The 18,036-nt window shown below is 41.0% G+C and overlaps 1 protein-coding gene across 1 annotated transcript in view; it reads right to left on the bottom strand.

Annotated features, from left to right (window-relative positions):
* Positions 1 to 812: 812 nt before the first annotated feature.
* LOC138634314 (DNA (cytosine-5)-methyltransferase 3A-like) overlaps positions 813 to 18,036 on the bottom strand; it is a 39,051-nt gene continuing 21,827 nt past the window's right edge. The window contains exons 7-24 of the mRNA XM_069721130.1: positions 14,672 to 14,802; positions 14,367 to 14,640; positions 13,205 to 13,363; positions 12,840 to 12,947; positions 11,907 to 12,063; positions 11,604 to 11,750; positions 10,307 to 10,351; positions 9,886 to 9,965; positions 9,555 to 9,667; positions 8,134 to 8,317; positions 7,940 to 8,024; positions 7,499 to 7,644; positions 6,609 to 6,699; positions 6,318 to 6,466; positions 5,822 to 5,907; positions 4,967 to 5,036; positions 4,350 to 4,468; positions 813 to 4,188 (exon numbers count right to left, since the gene is read on the bottom strand). Coding sequence (XP_069577231.1) covers positions 4,047 to 4,188; positions 4,350 to 4,468; positions 4,967 to 5,036; positions 5,822 to 5,907; positions 6,318 to 6,466; positions 6,609 to 6,699; positions 7,499 to 7,644; positions 7,940 to 8,024; positions 8,134 to 8,317; positions 9,555 to 9,667; positions 9,886 to 9,965; positions 10,307 to 10,351; positions 11,604 to 11,750; positions 11,907 to 12,063; positions 12,840 to 12,947; positions 13,205 to 13,363; positions 14,367 to 14,640; positions 14,672 to 14,802 — 2,286 coding nt within the window. The 3' untranslated portion in view covers positions 813 to 4,046. The remainder of the gene's footprint in view (positions 4,189 to 4,349; positions 4,469 to 4,966; positions 5,037 to 5,821; positions 5,908 to 6,317; positions 6,467 to 6,608; positions 6,700 to 7,498; positions 7,645 to 7,939; positions 8,025 to 8,133; positions 8,318 to 9,554; positions 9,668 to 9,885; positions 9,966 to 10,306; positions 10,352 to 11,603; positions 11,751 to 11,906; positions 12,064 to 12,839; positions 12,948 to 13,204; positions 13,364 to 14,366; positions 14,641 to 14,671; positions 14,803 to 18,036) is intronic.

The raw sequence follows: 18,036 nt of genomic DNA, 5'->3' as shown, positions 1-18,036 counted from the left end.
TCAGGTCTGCTCATAGAGATGTGTTGCCATGCAGCACATTTATTTAAAGCACTGAAGGTGTCAAGACCCCGAGGAACAAATCCCCTGCTGGAGATGTCATCAATGTTTACTGTACCAGTCTCCTGACAATTTACAAGTTTAAAACAGAGTCAGTCAGTCCTCAGAATTTCTGACCTATTATCTCAGATTTTTTTTTTTTTTCGGTTTGTGATCATTCTGATACAATATACCAGAGTTATGACTTGGTTTCTTATCATTATGGCATTCATAATAAATACACACTGAAAATGAAGCACCTACATGGAATTTGGCCATCCCTAGTTATTCTTTTTTTTTTTTTTTACATCTTTTTTTCTACTTTTGCATGTCAAGATGTCTTGTGGGATGTTAGTTTGGCTGAAAGGTGAGTTTTAGTTCAACTTAAAGCACTTGTTCATGTCTGAAACATGCCAGTGCCACATTATATACCGCACAAAAATTCACCAGTAATGGCTGATGTAAATTACCCCGTTAATTAGCCATACTGCATTATGAACCGGGTTTTTTTTATTTTTTTATGTTAAATTCCACCCCCCCAAAACAAATTCTGCACTCTTCTCACTGGTTTGTCACAAATTTCTGAATATTTGACTTAAAATCGGAAAATATTTGTTGATTCATTTGCTTATCCCAAACTTTAAATTGGATCGTGGCAGAATTCAGACGCCTAAGTTTTGAAATCACATCATTTCCAGAGGGCTAATGTGAATTCAAGAGATCTTGGTATCGTTTTGTCAAATATGGAATTCAAAAAAAGAGCCGAGGGTGGCAGATTTTTGCACAAAAACAATACATTTATTCAAGTGTTCTCCAGCACAAGTACATACGGAGCCTTTATCTTCTCTCTGGACACTAAACATAAGTATGGGGGGTGGGGGTGGGGGTCAAAGTGGAGAATGACTGCTACATTTGCTGTACGAACTGGTCTTGAGGAAGAAAAAAAAAAAAAAATGCGTATAGGCCATAAAACAGTTATGACAGAAAGAAAGTCCCACAGAGTGCCAACAGTATCACCAAATATAGAAGTATTGACCTGCCTTGAACAGTATAAAAAAAATAAAAATAAAAAAATGAAAGGTTGTTTTCTGGTTCAAACAAAATAAACAAAACAAATAAGCATCAGTTCAAAACAACATTGTGAAAACAGACATGGAGAATATTACAGCATGGAATGTAGGATTAAAAAGCAATGCGTATTAAGCATACATTATGCTACAGTAAAAGTTATTACCGTTTTTTTTTTTTTTCTCACGATTTTTCCCACAGATAAGCACCAACTACAGCAATCTCTAGTCTAAAACAATATAGGAAACCTTTCATTATTTGTTATCCTTATTTTTTCAAGTACAAAGTTAAAATGCCTTTTGTTAATATATTTATATGAGTGAAATAATAGTTCTTTTTCCATTACTACAAGGAACGTCAAACAGTCACTGTCGAGACGTGTTTATTTCTCTTCCAATCAAATATATCGTTCTTGATTAGATAAAATGTTTAGCACCATCGGAAAAACACCTACAATCCCTCTTCTTTTCTTTTTTTTTTTTTAAAGTCTTACAAAAGGAAACAGAAGCAGAAAACACAAGCGTGTAGGGCTGTGCATTGAAGTTGAGACCGTTCATCTTAAAGCTGTCCATAGGCCAATGTTAAGAGCACAAAGACATTCAAATCTGGATTCACTTGACACAAACAAATCAGTATGAAAACGTCGACTTGGAGTCTCCCTACATCTCTAATGCTTAAAGCAAGTTTTGAATCAAATTTGTCACTTGATTTTCATTTTTAACCTAAGATTTTTTTGTGTGTTTTTTTTGTCTAATTTGATGATATATATTAGCAAAGAATTATATTTGTACATCTCATACGTAATAAGAAAAAAAAAAAAGAAAAACAAATTGAAAACAGCAACTGGAAAACTATGTACAGCATGTACAAACATGAAGGGATGTTAAGTATTATAGGAGGAAGGAGGGGGAAATAACATCTGGTTAAAATATCACAAAGCACAAGAGCTCATATTGATTTGACAAAAATGATGGCAATAAGGTCACTTAAGAAATTAATTACATTAAGAAATTAAATTTCAAATTTAGAATCTTAAATATGATATAGATAAGTGATAACATCTGTTTCATTTGTATTTTATTACCCTCTTTATTCTTTGAGTGCCGACGTCTTTGTCGAACACCGTGTCAGTTTTTCGTTTTGACAAACCGCAGCCTAAATCCTCCATAATTAGCTTAGAGGTTACAATCAAGAGAATTTAGTTTGTGTATGTAATCCAAATTTTGGATCAGCAGTTAAAAATGATGCCAACATGACGACTACGATTTATCAGGGAAAATGGCAGAGGCCCAGCTGTCCTTCACAAGGGACAAAAAAAATACCATTAAACTAGCAGACGACACAGTTCTTTAACTCTGTCTTAATTACAATCTTAATAGAAATAGACAATCTTTGAATTTTGGGTGTTTACATACTGTATCGCTGCTTTAAAACAGAGAACAATATGGAGGATGGAAGAAGGGGGGGGGCAAAGGGGGAAGGGGTTACAAATGCAAATCCATCTACTGCACACAGAGTCAAATAGCATGGGGTTTCACATATCAAAATCCATTCTGTCACTTCTATTGGCACAGCCCTACTGTATACAAAAAGTATTACACGAGGGTAGATCAGTTCACATCATAAAACTAAACAAAACAAAACAAAAAAAAAACAATTCACAAGAACCAATATTTTTTCTTTAAAAAAATATCAAGAAAAAAAGAAAAGTATACATATAAAAGTGCTTTATAATGTTGATAAAACAGCACAAAATTGCTATAAAAAGGTAGAAGAACTTTGTGAAGCCGCACCATATTGTTGAGGATTTTGCACCTGACAGTTTTTTTTTTTTTCAGTTTAGAGAGGTTGAAGTTAAGGAGGAGCGTTACCCGGCCTGGTCACCCTCCCCATCCGGCAAACCACGCTTACTTAACAGTTGTACAGTAATGTCATTGGTCAGGATGAAACTAGAAAAAAGTAGCTCACCACAGACTTTGATCTTAATTTTTTTTTTTTTTTCTTCTTTTAAATGACAGAAAAACATCATTTCCCATGTGGCTATAGCTTCACTTTCTGTTTGTGCAGATCCAGACGGCGAGCCTGAGCGCAGCAAGGCTGAGAGATTTAAACGAGCACCAGTACAAACTGTATAAAAGCTGCAAAAGAGGACATTTCGCAGTCTAATGTCTGCCACTTTTTTTTTCCTTTTTGAAGTGAACAAAACGGCACCGAAGAGATTTTTTTTTCCCCCCCCCTCTCCATTAAAAGTAAAAACGTCAAACACAAGTTAATTCCAGCGAGCTTCGTGTTGTCTAAAGTTGTAGTGCCACATGGGCAATGATGTTTCTCATCATTTTGGAGCACCATGGTATTGTAACCATATTACAGTAGTACCTTTTATTACCATCAGTTGTGTATAGAAACTGTAAACAAAGAGGTATATGTGATCTGGTGTTTTGGATTCTCAGAGACACAGCTCTTCCGACACTGAGGAAGAAAAAAAAAAAAATCGCCTTTTTCTCTTCACATCTCTGTGAGGCTCAGTAGCTGGAAGCATGGCCCGACGTACAGTACGCTCACACAGCAGAAACGTTTCACATATCTTGAAAGAAAACCAAACTACTTCCTGTCTTCCTGATGTTCCCGTCGCGTTACCCCTCTCTTTTACAATATAGCACTTTTCTGTCTCAGTGTCTTGAGAAGAAAGCATAGTCTCAAGTATAGCTTGCACAAACAAATCAACAATACTTGATAACACTGCTAAAAGGTAAAATGACATATCAAAATTAAATAGAATAAGAATTACAATAAAATACAAGAAATAATGTGAAATCTACGTCAATGTTTTGCTTACAAATCATACCAGCGTATAATTTGAGGATCAAGGCTCTTAATTCTAGTCACAACATACAGTTGCAGTTCCTAAATGGTTGCCGAGCAACATTTTTCTCTCCCGCCGCTCAAACACAGGCAAAGTAATCTTTGAGTGGTGCAAACAGGTGGCGGATGACCGGGACGCTCCACGATCGGCCCAGGAGCCTCTGCCTCGCCAGTCGGCTCATGTTGGACACGTCCGTGTAGTGGACGGGGAAGCCGAAGATCCTGAGGAGTTACAGAGCAGCCGCGACCGGGGCGACACAAAGGGAGCAAAAATAAGAATACAGAGAAAGGAAAGAAAGCGTGAAGTCGGAGAGAGAGAGAGAGAGAGAGAGAGAGAGAGAGAGAGAGAGAGAGAGAGAGAGAGCGCGTTGATGTTTACATACCTCTCCATCTCAGTGCACCACAGGATGTCCTCCTTCTCGTTCATGAAGACGGGGAAGTGCTGGTCCTTGCCCTGCTTGATGGAGTTGGACCTGGTGGTGATGGTCCTCACTTTACCAAACTGCGGGAGGAGGAAGGGAACAAGGAAGTGCGTGAAAACAGCCGTCTACAAAACTTTAAGCACCTTTTGTACAAGATGTGCAGCTTCGCAGCAAGAAAATGACGTGCAGTTTTTCCACATAAAAACAAACACAAAGGAACATTACAATGTCATTTCAAAATCAGAAAGCTACAAAACCAGGCACACTTTTTCTAAAACGTTTAGGTGCTTATTTACTGCACTGCTGATCAGATAGGTTGGTAAACATGAGGAAACTGTGTTCATGGATTTTCAAACTGTTACCTCTCGCTGCCACAAGGAGCCGCTGTTTTCCCAAATCAAATGAACTGTACCTTGTTTTAAACATGTCAACAACTATCACAATCTACTATACTTAAACTGTGAATGTCAGATATACGACAGAGAAAAACGATGATAGTTTCCATCTGTGATTACATCCGATGTCAGGATGAAGATGATTTGCATGCACGTGTGTTACGGTGGAACTTGTTCGTGTACCTTCGCTGTTCTGCCGTGTTCTAAACAGTCCTGGAGGTCCAGCCTGTCGGAGTACATGGCAGACAGAGGCCTGAAAGGGAGAACAAACAGGAACCAAAATTTATATGTACACTGTACAGTGTAACTTCCTGAAACACATTTTTAAGTTCTGCTCAGATTGAGCTGAACGAATAGATTTGATTCACAACTTTCTGTGCTGAATTTCTAAACAAGAAAGAAATCTGCAGTTAAATGCTAAATGGTCTGTACTTGTATAAATGGTCTGTACTTGTATAAATGGTCTGTACTTGTATAGCGCTTTATCACCTTTTAGTCTCAAAGTGCTTTAACATGGTTTTTCCCATTTACACACTAATCACCAAGCAGGGTGCTGCCATCAGGAGCACATTCACACACTGATGGTACACCATCGGGAGCAACTTTGGGGTTCAGTGTCTTGCTCAGGGACGCTTGGGCATGTGGACAGGAGGAGCCGGGGATTGAGCCACCAACCTTCTGATTAGTGTGCACCACACTCTACCGACTGAGCCACAGCCTCCCCAGTTGAAGTGTGAAATTTCTCCCCCAAAGTTTTAACCATCGTAAAGGTGCAGAACTTTCAAGCTTCCCGATTGGTCGGTCACGTGTCATAATTCTCAGACAGATTTCAGGACGTAACAAGGCCACCAACACTGCTAAAACGAAGCCAAAGCCAATTCAGAAGACAAAATCATCGCTTTCTTTGGTCACTGTAAGACTGCCATAGTCACTATGTTAAAAACAATTCTATAAATCCAGTCACTTCTTTACGAGTTTAGTTTTTTTTTCTTCCAGTATGTTAAAGACTGCTGCTTCCCTCACCATTCACACACCAACCTGTTCATGCCAGGAAGGTTACCCCAGAAGTAACGGGCTCGGTGGGCAGCGGACACCTCCTTGGCGTCGATCATCACGGGGTTACACTGAAAAGAGCAAACGCCGGTCAGAGGAAGAGTTATTAAAGGAAGAAAATATTTTATAGCATAATATTTACGTAATAGAGAGAAAGCTTTGTGTAATTTTGACTGACTGAAATCAATCAGCCTCAACGCATTTACAACAGCGTCCAATCATTTTAAAGTGGAGAATATTTTTAACCTCACAGCTAATCACATTTTTGCAGAGAGCACAGCCATACAGAGAGCAAAAGACCCTATCCAGTAGCAGATTAAAGCACATTAAACACATCATATTAAAGCTGGTATATCAGGATGATGAGGATCAGCGCTCCCTTCAAATGATCTGCGTCTTAAGATAATGATTTGCGCCACAAGGGGGCGTTCATAATCCTCGTGTCACCTCACCTAGGGATGACTTGCAGGACGAAACTCACCTCTAAAAAGCGAGATATGTCCCTCTTGTCGCTGACGCCCATGGCCACCACGTTTTCAAAGAGCCAGAAGAACGGCCGGTCTTCGCCCTCCTTCGGCCGAGCCTCGTGGAGCAGCCTGTAGAACTCGAAGAAGAGGCGACCGGTGCCCTCTGGGGGGGGGGGCAAGACAAGACATTAAACGAGGTGTCGAGGTTCAGCAAACGACGTGAGCCGATCGGCTTTATCAAATTTTGACCGGATGCGTTTTCAAAACCTCACATGAAGGGAAAGGAACGTGGCCCTTAAACGTACCATAAAGACCCTTCCTCGCAGGATTGACTATCGAGAGGTCGTTGCAGGGGCTTCCACCGATAATGAGGTCAAAAGGACCCCACTCGTGTATCTGTGCAGAGGTAGGAGACAGAAGCGCAGACATCAATACAGCGACAGTGCAGATAATAAAATGCATTACACTCAGCTTTCAGTGGATATTCTGCGACAAATACGCTGAGAAAAGAAGATTTCATCTCGGAGTCTTCTGGTCTTTACTTTTTTTCGTGAACTTCTGCACTTTGGTTACGAGACAAGAGAGCAACAGTAAAGTTAAGTTGTAAACTGATTGAAGACATAAAAGAGGCAAAAGTTTCGGAGGGGTTTGGGTCGAATTCGTTCCGGTTGATCAGTGTTAGAAAACGACACCTGCTGCTGTTTACGTGAAAGTTTGACGCGTTTAATCGATGGTGTCTCTGGATTTCTTCGATCTCAGGTATGACCCAAACTAAGCACATTTAAGTTTCTATGACACTTTTCATGGCTTTACATTCACTGTTAGAGCAGTCTACTTCTTCTTGTATTTCTGCTCTTTTCAGCAGTTTGTCAATTGATCGAATGAATCGATAGCTCATCATTGCTGCAACCGGTGTTTGTGTTTTCTGTCTGTTAAAGGTTCAGGTCAGGTCGGCCACATTTTGGATCAGGTCTAACTATCCTTGGGTCCAGCTCAGATTGGGTCTTTCTTGGCTGAAAATAAATGTATGCACATCGAGTTCGGGGAGGTTTTCCTTTGGGTCCGTAAAGAATTTGCGTAACCGGTTGTTTGTGGGTAGGAGAACAAGACTCCTATATAAATCTGAAGCATTGGCGCAACTGAATCCGACACGCGCACTCTCAGCAACCCCAAAAGAAAAAGAAACCAAACTCACGTGTTTGCGCGTGACGTTCCTCACGTCGCCGACGTACATGATGCGGCCCTGATGCCGGACGATCCCCACAGTGATGGAGTCCTCACACACTTCAGAGGCTATGTAGCGATCCACCTCGATGCCGAGTTCTTTCAGCACCAGCAGCCCTGCACGGGATGGGGTCAAAGGTCAGAGCGAAGGACAACAAGGACAAACCCTTTACATTTTCTTTTATATATATATATATATATATATATATATATATATATATATATAAAAACAAAGAACTGTGGGGGAAAAAAAAAAAGTGTCTTTGACATGTAATATGAAGCTGTGGAGCTGCGTCATCAGGCATGTGTGGACTGATGAACTTCTACAAGAACAAAGATGGCGTCCCTCCTATGTGCATTTAATGACAGGCAACAAAGTCACAACAAAGAAGGCGCCGGGCTCGTTCCTTACCCGTTGCTATGCCGTCAAATAGGGACAGGACACGGATGGGCCTCCTCTTCTCCACCATGACTGGGGCGTAAAGCTTTGGTGGATCCTGGAATACGACACCGACAAGACACGGAGGGGGCGAAGACAGTGAGACAAACAGGGAAGACATTTTTTTTTTGGAGGGACTTTTAGCCTTAAAAGGAGAAATTACTCACAAAATCTTGGTCGTGATTATTTGCAAAGAAGTGCTGGAGACGGCTGGGCCAGTCGCCGCGACGCTCCAACAGACCGAACACGCCCTTCTGACCGCACATGAAGCAGTTCCACGGGTCCTCTTTGATGGCGGCGTGGGCGGCTCCCTGACCGACGAGGAGGTCCACGCACTCCACGCAGAAGCACCTGAGCGAAGGCCAAGGAACATTCATGGCATCAAATCACAAATTAAATCAATTCTCAAAACGTATCTTATCAAAAAAGCTTTTCATTAAAAGCATACTTTTCTTTCTTGCTCTCCCTCTCGAGACTTCTCACCTATTTTAGTTCTGTTATTCTTGTTATATGCTGTAAAGCACTTTGAGCTGCATTCATTGCATGAAAGGTGCGATACAAATAAATTTATCATTATTGTCATTTCTGCCTGGTTTTATTTGCCTCATCTCCGTAATGTTTTAATCCTGGAAATGCCATTTTGTAACTCGTAATTGAAAAGTGCTGTATTAGTGTTTATTATTCTTGTTATTATTATATTATTACAAAGGGCTAAATCCATCTATCTAAGAAGCAGTTGCGGTGTTGAGCAACCTTAAAAGAAACTTACATTTTCTCGAAAAATCAAACTTAAAAGGATGGATTTCTTTTAAGACAGTAGATCTTCAACCTTCTGCTTTAAAATAAGCTGACTGAATAGATGACTGACATTTTTCTTCTGCTTACATCAGTTTCTAAATCAACATGAGGTCACAAACAGCCCACACAGCTGAAGTATCACTCTTTGTTTAACATCTCCAAGAGACCCGGTTTAAACGGTTTCCAGTGAGGTTTGGGAGTTGCGATCATCCAAAAGTCAAATGTCATCGTCTAAACACACAGCGGAGCATTGTTTGCTTATCGGTCCAGTATGTACAGTATGTGACAAAGCTCGGTCTGTTCTCGCTGGTAATTTTCCTCATATTTGTCATTTCACTTTTTTTTTTGTTTTTTTTTTTAGCCCCCCTGGAACAATGTTACACTACCATGAAATGAATGAACTGCAACACTTCCTCCGGAGTTTTAACGGGTAAAAGAACGTTTTTAATTAGAAAAAAAAAAAAACAACAACAACGCAAGAAGCGCCGAGCGATCGAGTGTACGGCAAAAAAAAAAAATAGAAGGAATTGATGTGGTTACCGTAGAAGAACATGATTTCTGTTGAAAATGAGAAACTCAACGCAACAGAGTGAAGAGCTTGATTCTGCGTTAGTGCTCAGGAAATAAATGTTGTGGTAACTTTACCGTTGTAGGCTACAGAGGTGATTCAACCAGAACAAAGTTTTTTTTTGTTTGTTTTTTTAAATCTGGCCTGTATTTAAAAAGTGGCTGCAACATGAGAACAAAAATAAAAGAATGAGCGCTGTGCTTAAAATAGAAATGACCTCACCGACAACAGTTGTTGTTTCCGCACATGAGCACCTCTCGTCCGCCGCAGCAGATCGTGCAGTACGACTGGTAGCCGTCGTCGTCGTACTGATACGCACATTCTAGGAAGCAGTTCTGCAAAAAAAAAAAAAAAAAAAGCCAGGTGGAAAGAAGAAACATCAAACAGCGAGGCACGGTCAGAACCGACGTTTTCACGGCGTCACGTCGGGCGTTTGCTCGGTTTATTGTTAGCTTTGAAATTAAGCTGTGATTTTTATTTATTTTTATTTTTTTACGACACGATTTTTGGAGTGTAGTTCCCAGACTTCTTAACGACCTTCATCGCGGCCTACCTTACAGCTCTGGCACATTCCTCCGGCAAACAGAGGGTGCTCGAGGCTCACATTCAGACTTCCACAGGAGATACAGATGTCTGCGGAGAGAGGAGCATGTGTCAGTACTTAACAGGCAGAGGTCAGAGAGGTTAGGAAAAAAACTAAAAAAAAAAAAACCTAAAACACGCTGAACTCACACCTCAGTGTAATTATTTGAACAGCTGTGAAGCAGGTCGACATCTAATTAGCTTGGCCGCTACGTTCGAAGGGAACACACAAGGGAGCCCCGTAAAGCCGTAAAAAAAAAAAATCCTGGAAATGTTATTTTATTTTACTCTTTAATCATTTTATGAACACAGATACATGTCTGCTGCTTTCCTTGTCAACAGCAGGGGTAATCTTTGCAGGCGAGAGCAGAGAGAGGACACGTCACACTTACCCTCTATGCTGCGGCACTTTTGTCTCACTTCCTGAACAAGCCGCTCTGTGAAAGAGAAATGAAGGTTGGCAAAATGCAAAGCCAACAATTGTCTCCTCATTAAAACAGACGATCGTGAAAACCAGCAGAGATTCAACAGGTGAAAACAAAATAAAGAGTCATTATTTTATAATAATGAGTTGTATAACGTAATCTCAGATGCAACGTCGTGTATCTACAAATAAACATCATGCAACCATCGGCGTGAACCAATAACATAACAACTGGGCTACAGTAAATGCTCTAAAAGTTTGCATTTGTGCACAAATAAATATACGAATATATGTTTAAAAAATGCCCAAAAAAATTTAATTTTTTTAATTTATTTTTTTTGGGGCGAACTCTAAAAAGTTCTTGTAAGTTTCAAAACGAGATAAAATGAATTACAGATAAAAGTACCTGAAAGAAATTCCAAAATTGAGTATTTTGTTTACATTTACAAGAAAAGGGCTCGATACGTTAAAATACTTTTTAAATTTCTTAATAAATGATGTGTAAACTGCTTCATTGGTGGAAAACATATTGCACGTTGGAAAACATATTGCACGTTGAGACTGCCGGAATGTACACTTGTTTACTCCCTGAACTCGACACAAAAGGAAATTAAAAGACATCTTATCTGGAAATTATGCATTTTTCTAACAATTTGAGAATGATACTCGTGTAACTATCAAACAAAGTTTTAGGTGTCAATTTACAACCATGAGGGAGATAATTTAAGTACATTTTGAAACACAGAGGCCCCAAAATCAACCCCTGTGGTACACGAAGTGCTACATTAGTCATTATTACCTCAGGCATTAGTCACTGTTAGTTCATGGTAAGAACTTGTTGCTTTAAAAATAAAACAACCCCATTTTTGGTAACTCTTTTGCCCCCTCAATCAAAATGACAGATTTGACTTTTTTGTTATTATTTTACTCCTCTTTTATACTTTGTTTTGTATCAGTTTAAATCCCATAATGTTCTTTTCTGTTGTACAGAGGGTGGGTGTAAAATACTGAGCAATCCAGTCATATAAATACAGCCCAATTAGGGATAATAACAAGCATCTGATCATCGTCTTTGGACCAACGTGAGCCTTTTTGCCTGGTCAGTTCACTCACTTTCATTTTAAATCTGCTATTCTAATGGACCTCTTGTGCATACACTTCTTCTCAGACCACTTACATTGACGCACAACTCCGCTGAGATGTTCCCGGGGGACAGAATAAAGAGTTCATGACTCCTATATAACCCAATAAACGAGGCGCCTCACCTCGTGTCCTCTCATCAATGATGTCCTTGACCTTGGGTTTCTCCACCGTGCTTTTGCGAGGCTTTTTGGCCGGAGGTGGCGTATAGGCAGCTGCTTCTGGCTCCACCCACATCTCAGGGTAGACCTCTTTGTACGGGTTACGCTCCTCTGGGGGTGCACAGCGGATCAGACAGGAAACCTTATGAGTTATTACATCATAATGTGCTCATATAAGAGAAATTTGAAGATGAAGTGGTGACACATTTAATGCAGTTTTAACCCCGCCAGCCGCTGCAGAGCTCCACACTACAGACTTCCTCTTACCCTCCGGTGGCTCCAAGCCTTTGGGTCCAGTGGGTTGAAATCCTGTCATGGCCCAGTCGATCATCTGCTTGTTCAACATTTCCACAGATTTGGAGGTTTCTGTCTCGTCGCTGGCGGGGCAGGCCATGAAAGCTTTTCCTGCCCGGCTGCCAGCCACCTACAAACACATAAAAAAAAAAAATTGAACAAAATGTATCCTCATTATATGAAATTTACAGTAAAGATCATCAAGTGATTTAAGGTTTTTCAACATCAGCTACCCACTACCCCTAAAAGTGGAGGATAATTTGAGTGGGTTCGGCCTGCAGGATAATTCTTGGATCATTTTTCCATCTAATTTTGCTCTCAAGTTTCTTTTTGACAACACTAATTTTGAAATTATATATATTTTTTGCATCTGCCTCTGCAAATTATGGTAATTGCAGGAATTTCACCATCATTTTCATCCAGCATTTTGAACCGATTCTGCCCACAGATGCTCAGGGAAGACTGTGAACCACGGCTTACAATGTGTTGCTGGAGAAATAAAACAGAAGATGCTGTTCTCGTACTTCTTAAAGTCCCTGTAAAACCACAATTTTGTGGATAACACAATATAATACGCGTTAATCGGTGAGCTTCAGAGGCGTTGACATTTATTGACTTTGTACGGAGCCAAGCTAGTTGTTTCCCCCTGCTTCTAGTCTTTATGCTAAGCTAAGCTAAGCATCTTTTGGTTCTGGCTTCATAAAACTAGACATCAAAAACTTGGAAAGAAATAATTTATTCACATTTCCATGAAAGTCAACTATTCTTTGAAAGATGCTCTCGAGCAAATGTAAGTTTAAAAAATTAACAACATTATAATTTTTCTATTAAAGCACAACCATGATAGAATATGAGGCACTGAGCTCAGTTTAATAAGAAGATATTCTCAATAACTCTCACGCTCACCTGTAACACTTCATAGATGGCTTTCTTGTACATGGGCTGCTTGTTGTAAGTTGGTTGGTGAAAGGCATTGTTAAAGGAACTTAAAGGCATGAGTTTCTCTACACAGACCTGTAAAGATACACAGAACATTAAAAGATTGTTTACTTCACAAAAATCACGTTGTTGAGGTAAAAAGTGTCTGGAGATGAATATGTTTTATGTTTAAAAGAGAAACTTGTTGAGCAAATGAGACGACAAAAAAAACGCTCGTTACAAAGTTGCCGCCACAGAAGGAGGGCTGTTATGCTTGAAAAGCAAAAGAACAACTTAAAAAATAAAAAAATAAAATCACCTCAGCAAAATTAATTTTGGCTCCAAACACTCACCACTGAGAATTTTCCATCTCCAAACCACATGACCCATCTGGTTCCCTCAGCAGCTCTGCTCCGGCCCGTCATCCACCAGGATACGATGCGGCCTGGCCACCACGAGAATCCTCGCAGCTTCCCCCAAACTAGCTCCCCGATGCCAAAACCACGACCGTCCTGCAGCCAAAACAAAAGTCTCATCATCCGCTCTGTATCGACTTCTGGTCAAAACTGTGAAACCTTTTTTTAAACAGCCTGTCTTGGATATTATTATTTTTTACTTTGGGATAGTTAAATCCATGAGACTAAAAAAAAAGCTCATATAAAACCATAATATAAACAAAATAAACCATTCTATTATAATATAAATACAGGAAATGAGGACTGGAACTGACAACTTTTTTCATCATCGGTTAATTCACCGGATAATTTCTTGATTAATCGCTTGTCGCTTGGTAGAAAAATGGTGGAAAATAACTCAAAAATTTCCCAACGTCAAAGGTTGCATCTACTAATTGCTCCATTTCTTCCACAAACACACCAAATATGCTCAATTCTGACTATTACATCAAACATTTTAATATTTTCGAGCATTTTTGTTTGATAAGAATACTAAACAATTAACAGAAAAAGAAAATGGTTGCTGATTTTTGAATTTTCTGCTGGTCAGCTAATCAACTGATTAACTAAATGATGAAATATGAATGATATAGTTATAAATGAAATCATTAAATGCTTCATTTCCATCTTTTAAAAGAGCAAGTTCGCAGATTTTATACGTCATCTGTCTGCTGGTTTGGGGGACAATCGTGTAAAGTTTATTTAGTTTTATGGTTGTAACAGTTGAATAAAAACTGTACAAAGACTCATATGTACTCAAGTGACATCTCTTGATACACAATACGAGTGTTACATGTAGATTTGATGTAGTGTTGAAGCCATAATGCCCACATAAGAGTGAAATATTGACACCTACTGTAAGTCAGACACAACATGGTGTGTTTTTTTATTCTCCCATCAAATGAACTGGAGCTGTGACATCTTTGTGAACTTTGCACGAAGAGGATTAACCCTGATCTTAAAAGAAATCCTTTTTTTCCATTAGATATCGACATTGTGAAACCCTGTGAGCTCAGGATGAACCCTGAATCAGTGTGAATCCTTCTCTCCGGGATCTCACCTCGTACTCGGGCTCAGTGTCTGCAGACTTGGGGGATGTCTTGTCTCCTCCGCCGATGGCGACGGGCTCAGGGGTCGTGGCCACGGTGGGGGACGCTGGGTCAGTAGGCTGCTGCTGCTGCTGCTGCTGCTGAGGCGGCGGCTGCTGATGTTGCTGCTGTGATTGCTGTTGATACTGAGGCTGCGACTGAGGCTGAGGGTGCAACTGAGGCTGAGGCTGCGACTGAGGCTGAGGCTGCGACTGAGGCTGAGGGTGCGACTGAGGCTGAGGCTGCGGCTGAGGCTGCAGCTGCTGGCTGCTGCTGCTGCTGCTGCTGCTGCTTTGAAGGCTGCGGGTGTTTGATTATTGAGACCTCTTCTCTCCGGGTATCCGTTTCGTCCTCCTCGTGATCCTTCATCGCGTTCATCGCTGACATCAGTTTAGCCTTTTTCTCTGCCTGAAAGACAGCGACAGCAGAGGTGAGGCACACGTGAGGAGTGTTTTTGGTCCGGCTGGATGCATTACTTTTCCCAAATTCAGACGTTAAAACAATAATGGTGTGTTCAGACCAAACCCAAACCGAATTATTCCTGCTGAGCGATTACACACCAAGTCAATGCGAAGATGTGAATGTCTACGAATTCGTGCCGGGCGAAGAGAGAGGATGCAAACTCGCGTCCGCGCGAGTTAAAAATGTAATTAACTTGAGCGGCTGTACTTGCGGGGGTAGTAACGCAAGAAGAAAATTCGCTTCACAACATGAGACACAAAGTCAACAAAAAAAAAGTTGTGACGCTATGTAAAATGTAAACAAAAACAGAATGCAATGATTTGCAAGTCATGTAAATTCATATTTGAAACGTGTTGCTGGCATCAAATTCAAAATGAGCATGTTTTTTTTATAAAACAATAACATTTCTCAGTTTCAACATTTAATGTTGTTTTTGGTCTATTTTCAATGAAATGTGGGTTCACGTGATTTGCAAATCATCGATTCTGTTTTTCATTTACATTTTAAACCACTTTTCCCAACTTTTCTTTGGAAAAAGTGTTTTATAAACAAATATGACTTGCGCGTCTTAACAACAAACTACTAAAGACCACCAGTATAAATTGAAATTTTAAAAAAAGGAAACTTAAAACTTAAGCCACAACATTTGCTCATGGTAATTCTAACCCTTTGTGATGAAGAGGAGGGTGAAATGGACATAAGGCTTGAAAGGCCATGCACATGGAGGTAAATCCAGAAATACGTCAACAAGTACAAACATTGCAAAGGATCTCATCAAGCCGTCGCTGCGGTCTTTTAGTGTTGTGATATTCAGCGCTACAGGAACACGGTTTCCTGCTGAAAAGCGAGGAGGATCGTTACGGAGCGCCTACCTGCGATGATGCTGGCCATGCAGGGATATACATAAAACTGCAATAAGCACCAGATCTGCAGTAGTGCAAGCGGAGTGCACCGCCTCACCTCTGCTGTGGAAACGCAAGAGTGGGAGCCCGCGAGCCTTTGTAAACACGTCTTTATCTCCGACTGTGAGGCCCATTCATCTGCAGCGGTGTATACAGTAACCCTATAGTGTCCAGAGCTGCAGCCGAGGGTTCACCGGGTTTGTGGTACCTGACACTGAACCGCTAGGTCGATCAGAGAGGACGAGACGCAGCCGGGGACATTAAGCCTCTCACGCAGTAAATCCCCCCCCCTCCCCTCCCCTCCCTCCACATCCCCAACAGCTGCACTCATTCTGATGTCTCTCTCTTTTCAAACACACTGTACTGACACACATGCTAGCTTCTCTCTTATTTTCTTTTTCTTTTTTTTCCCCCTTTTGAGAGCACACAGACACAAGACCCGTATGTAAACACGTGTTGGCCATACTATAGGCTCCACGTGAGAGCAGCGCCCCACAGCTGTGCTTACTTTCCTCTAGGGTTTCTCAGGTTCTCAGGTCTCACACGTACTGTAAATGTCCACTCTAGTAGGCGTGTGGGAAGAGCATAGAGAGAGAGAGAGAGTATAGCCACCCCCCCCCCCCCACCTCACCTCAAGTGCGACTCATAAACAATAGTGCCTTTAAGGGGAGGTGGTGCCTAGATGGCGTGGGGAGTTTTTTTTTTTTTTTTTCTTCTCTGCGCACAAGAGTAGAAACATGTGCTCTTCAATCAAGAGGCTCTGCCGTGGTTTATAAATATCTGTACTGTAGCCTGGATGGATGGTTCAAAGCCCCTCGGCCATATGTGATAGGCCTCTTGGCTGCAGCACAGGCGCACACAGGAGTCCAGTGTTTGCTGGCGTGCACATGCTAAACTGCAAAAACAACTAGTGTCACTTAAAGGAGGAATAATTTGAAAAGCATTGAGGTGAGGAGAGAGCCGTGTCTGACAGAGAGAAACTGCAAGAGATGATTGTAAATGATCTCCAAAGTGAGTTTCTTCATCTTGATCACGGGTTTACTGGGAGATGTGTATGTGTAAATGCTAATAAAAGCAGCCGAGCGTTTCTGGGCTCCTTCCCTGTGTTTAGGGTCAGCCCGTCTCCAAGGGCTCCTTCTCCTCGCAGCCAATGGGAAAGTGACGCTTCAAAATGCCAGTGGGGGGAGGAGAGAAAGTACAGTCGCTATAAGAACCAGATATTTGTCTCTGGACTTCTTCCCAGTTGTAAATGCCCCCCCCCCCCTTTTGGGGGCCTCACAGTGTGTGTGCAGCTCCAAACCAGTGAGACAGGCCCTCCGAGTTGAAAAAGGGGAAAATAGGAAAAAGGGAGGTAGCTGCGACACAATGTGGTCTTTTATCATTTACAAACGCCTGCCCGTCACTGACAGCTCAAGAAATATACCACCATTTTATATCAGCAGCACAAATACCCCCCTCCCAAAAAAAAAAAAAAAAAAAAATTGACAGCAGAAGTACTGTAAGTTGTACAAACATGGTGAAGCAAAATTGGTCAAAAACACCAACACACTCCCCACCTCTCTGAAGTTCAATATGGAAACCATGGAGGACAGTGCTTACAGTAATTTTGTTAGGGAGAGAGTGAAAACAGAAGCTCTACAGGCCCCTGGCAGAGTGCAGAGACATGTTGGGTGCACAATGAGGGATAATCTGACTTGGAGGCTGTGCAGCATGATACCCTGAGGGCTCAAGGGGTGACAGAGTGCAGTGAGAGGCAGAAAGAAAGGGAGCAGATATTGGTCTCCAGGGTGTGCAGATGATACTTTTACTATCAAGTCCTTACTTGTTAAAAAAAAAAAAAAAAAAAAAAAAAAAAAGGTCAGGTTTACTGCAGGGCTGCAATTATTTATAGGATGTTAACTTTACGAGGATAAATTCAGAGTCTCAAAGGGGTCGAAGATGAAACACGACAAAGAAAATAAGCCTGAAACAGTCATTATTAGACATTTGAGGAAATCTGCCACTGAATCAAAATGATCAAGCGTCCCGCGAAAGTCTGATTGAAAAAATTTCCCCTCGGGAATTAATAAAGTAAATACCTACCTTAAAGGTAAAAGTTCGATGAAACGAACTGTCACCGAGCATTACTTCCTTACACAACGTGACACCAGGGCTTTGAAACAACACAAAAGAGTTTGACCTTTGAATGCAGTAGTCTCTCATGCACAACAGGCAGCCCAGAGGCAGCGGGGACGGGTTTGTGCAACTGTTTGATGGATTATACACCAGAGATATGTCT

The sequence above is a fragment of the Brachyistius frenatus genome, unplaced genomic scaffold (assembly GCF_029030835.1).
Source record: "Brachyistius frenatus isolate BFR_SWC_R1_liver_20210118 unplaced genomic scaffold, ASM2903083v1 Contig_257, whole genome shotgun sequence".
Taxonomy (NCBI): domain Eukaryota; kingdom Metazoa; phylum Chordata; class Actinopteri; family Embiotocidae; genus Brachyistius; species Brachyistius frenatus.
The sequence above is the reverse complement of the archived record's forward strand: the minus strand, read 5'-3'. Positions and strand labels throughout refer to the sequence as shown.